This window comes from Lissotriton helveticus, chromosome 12 (assembly GCF_964261635.1).
Source record: "Lissotriton helveticus chromosome 12, aLisHel1.1, whole genome shotgun sequence".
Taxonomy (NCBI): domain Eukaryota; kingdom Metazoa; phylum Chordata; class Amphibia; order Caudata; family Salamandridae; genus Lissotriton; species Lissotriton helveticus.
This window is the reverse complement of record NC_136073.1, coordinates 911,392,609-911,394,673: the sequence shown is the minus strand read 5'-3', so window position 1 is coordinate 911,394,673 and position 2,065 is coordinate 911,392,609. Positions and strand designations below refer to the sequence as shown.

The 2,065-nt window shown below is 42.2% G+C and overlaps 1 protein-coding gene across 1 annotated transcript; it reads left to right on the top strand.

Annotated features, from left to right (window-relative positions):
- Positions 1–392: 392 nt before the first annotated feature.
- LOC144798210 (olfactory receptor 1G1-like) lies at positions 393–1,316 on the top strand. The gene has a single exon (XM_078668956.1). The coding sequence runs from the start codon at positions 393–395 to the stop codon at positions 1,314–1,316; it is 924 nt and encodes a 307-aa protein (XP_078525082.1).
- The last annotated feature ends 749 nt before the right edge of the window (positions 1,317–2,065 follow it).

Genomic DNA, 2,065 nt, shown 5'->3' with positions numbered 1-2,065 from the left:
GCAGCACAATTTAAAGTGTAACTGGGGTTTTAAAGCTGTTCTCTTTTATAATTTGTTGAGGTGAGGGAAATGTGGGGGAGAGTGTTAAACAAACTGGTGTGCAGATTCCATATTGTACTTGAGCACAGTGTTGCAACACCAAGACTAGAGATATGGAGGCAGAAAAGGAGATAATTGACACATGCAGATCTTTGGACAGGATATCTCATCATTTATATTTCATTCACTCTGATTGCTCCTCTGTGCTCTGTTTTGCTGGATGCATATGACGCGAAGCATCCATGGTGGTATCACTTAAATTCTCTATGTTGATGTATGCGTTGAACATTCAGCGATCACTATATACTTCCTCTGTTTATTTCTGATGCAGGTACGTGTGTCAAAGACGGACAATGTGGAATTGCACCACTGGCAAAGAATTCATCCTTATAGGGTTTTCCCTCCGCTCAGATGTTCAAGTCTCCCTGTTTGCTGTCTTTCTGCTCATCTACATCGGGGCTCTCTCTGGAAACATCACTGTCATCGGAGTCATCACAACCACAAAGAAGCTGCACACCCCTATGTATTTCTTCCTGTCTGTTCTCTCCTTCCTTGACGTTATCTCTGTCTCGACGACCGTCCCCAAAATGCTGAAGGAAATTCCTTTCCATGAGTGCATTACCCAAGTGTTGGTCATCTATTGGCTGTTAGCTTCAGATGCTTTTCTCCTGGCTGTCATGGGCTATGATCGTTTTACCGCCATCTGCTACCCATTAAATTACACAACTCTCATGAGCAGGCAGCTATGTATCAATATGATATCTCTTTCCTTGATGGGTGCTGCGCTGATCTCCTTCGTTAATACCTTTCTTGTTGCCCAATTACCCTTTTGTGGACACAACAGGATTGACAATTTCCTTTGTGATTTTCCAGCCATGCAGAAGCTGGCCTGTGGGGACACCTTGACCAGTGAGATTGTGTTCTTCGTACTGGCTGGGGGTACCGCATTGGCGACCTTCGTGATCATCCTCACCTCCTACATACACATTATTAGGGTGATCCTGGACATCCCTTCCACAGAGGGAAAGAGGAAGGTCTTCTCCACCTGTTCAGCTCACCTCATGGTGGTTTTCCTGTTCTACGGGGCAGGGGCTGCAACCCACTTGACTCCTCCTAGAAGCAAAGAGCAGCCAGATAAGCTGGCATCACTGTTTTATACAGTTTTTGCCCCAATGCTGAATCCAATTATTTATAGTCTAAGGAATGAAGATGTGAAACAGGTCCTTAGGAAATCAATCCACAAGAAGGGCAGCTACTCAAAGGCTGTGCAGGGCTGAGTGTGCTAGTCGTAAGGAACCTCCACTACTTTTTTAAATTGTGTTAGGTTGATATTTTCAAAAGTTCATAAGTGTTTAAAGTTTCATTTTGCATGATTACATTCTGCATTTATGTTAGCTGAGACAGCATTGGCATACCTTTGTAACTTACATTTGTTTTAAGAATTTCTGCACCCGGATATTTCTAAAGTTCACCAATAGTTACGCCTGTTCTTTTATAAGTCCCTGAATTACCTGATTATCTCTTTGGTTCATAGCACCAATATTTCACAAAATGTGAAGCAGAAATTTGAGAGTAAACACTACAAGTCTGGTAATTGAGATATTAGTAACTCAAGACCTGTCAATCTTCCATGATGAAAAAACAATGGGAGATAGCCCGAATCATTTGGGTTTGCCTACTAGCTGGCTCCCCAATCAACCTAGGAACAAATCAATATTCTTCAACACTGCAGATCAATAGCTGAGTTGAACAACAGAGAATCTGTTGCACCAAGCCTCAGCATTAGATTTATAGGAGGAGGAACATTCATCTACAAGTATCAATCCTCTTAACTACCTGATTGTCTCTTTGGTTTATAGCACCTATATTTCTCAGAATGTGGAGCAGGAATTTTAGCGTAAAGTACTACAAGTCTGGTAATTGAGGAATTAGTATCCCAAGAGCTTTCAGTTTCCCAAGCTGAAAAGATGAGGAGAGATGGCCTGAGTCATTTGGGTTTGCCTAATATCTGGCTCGCCAATCAATT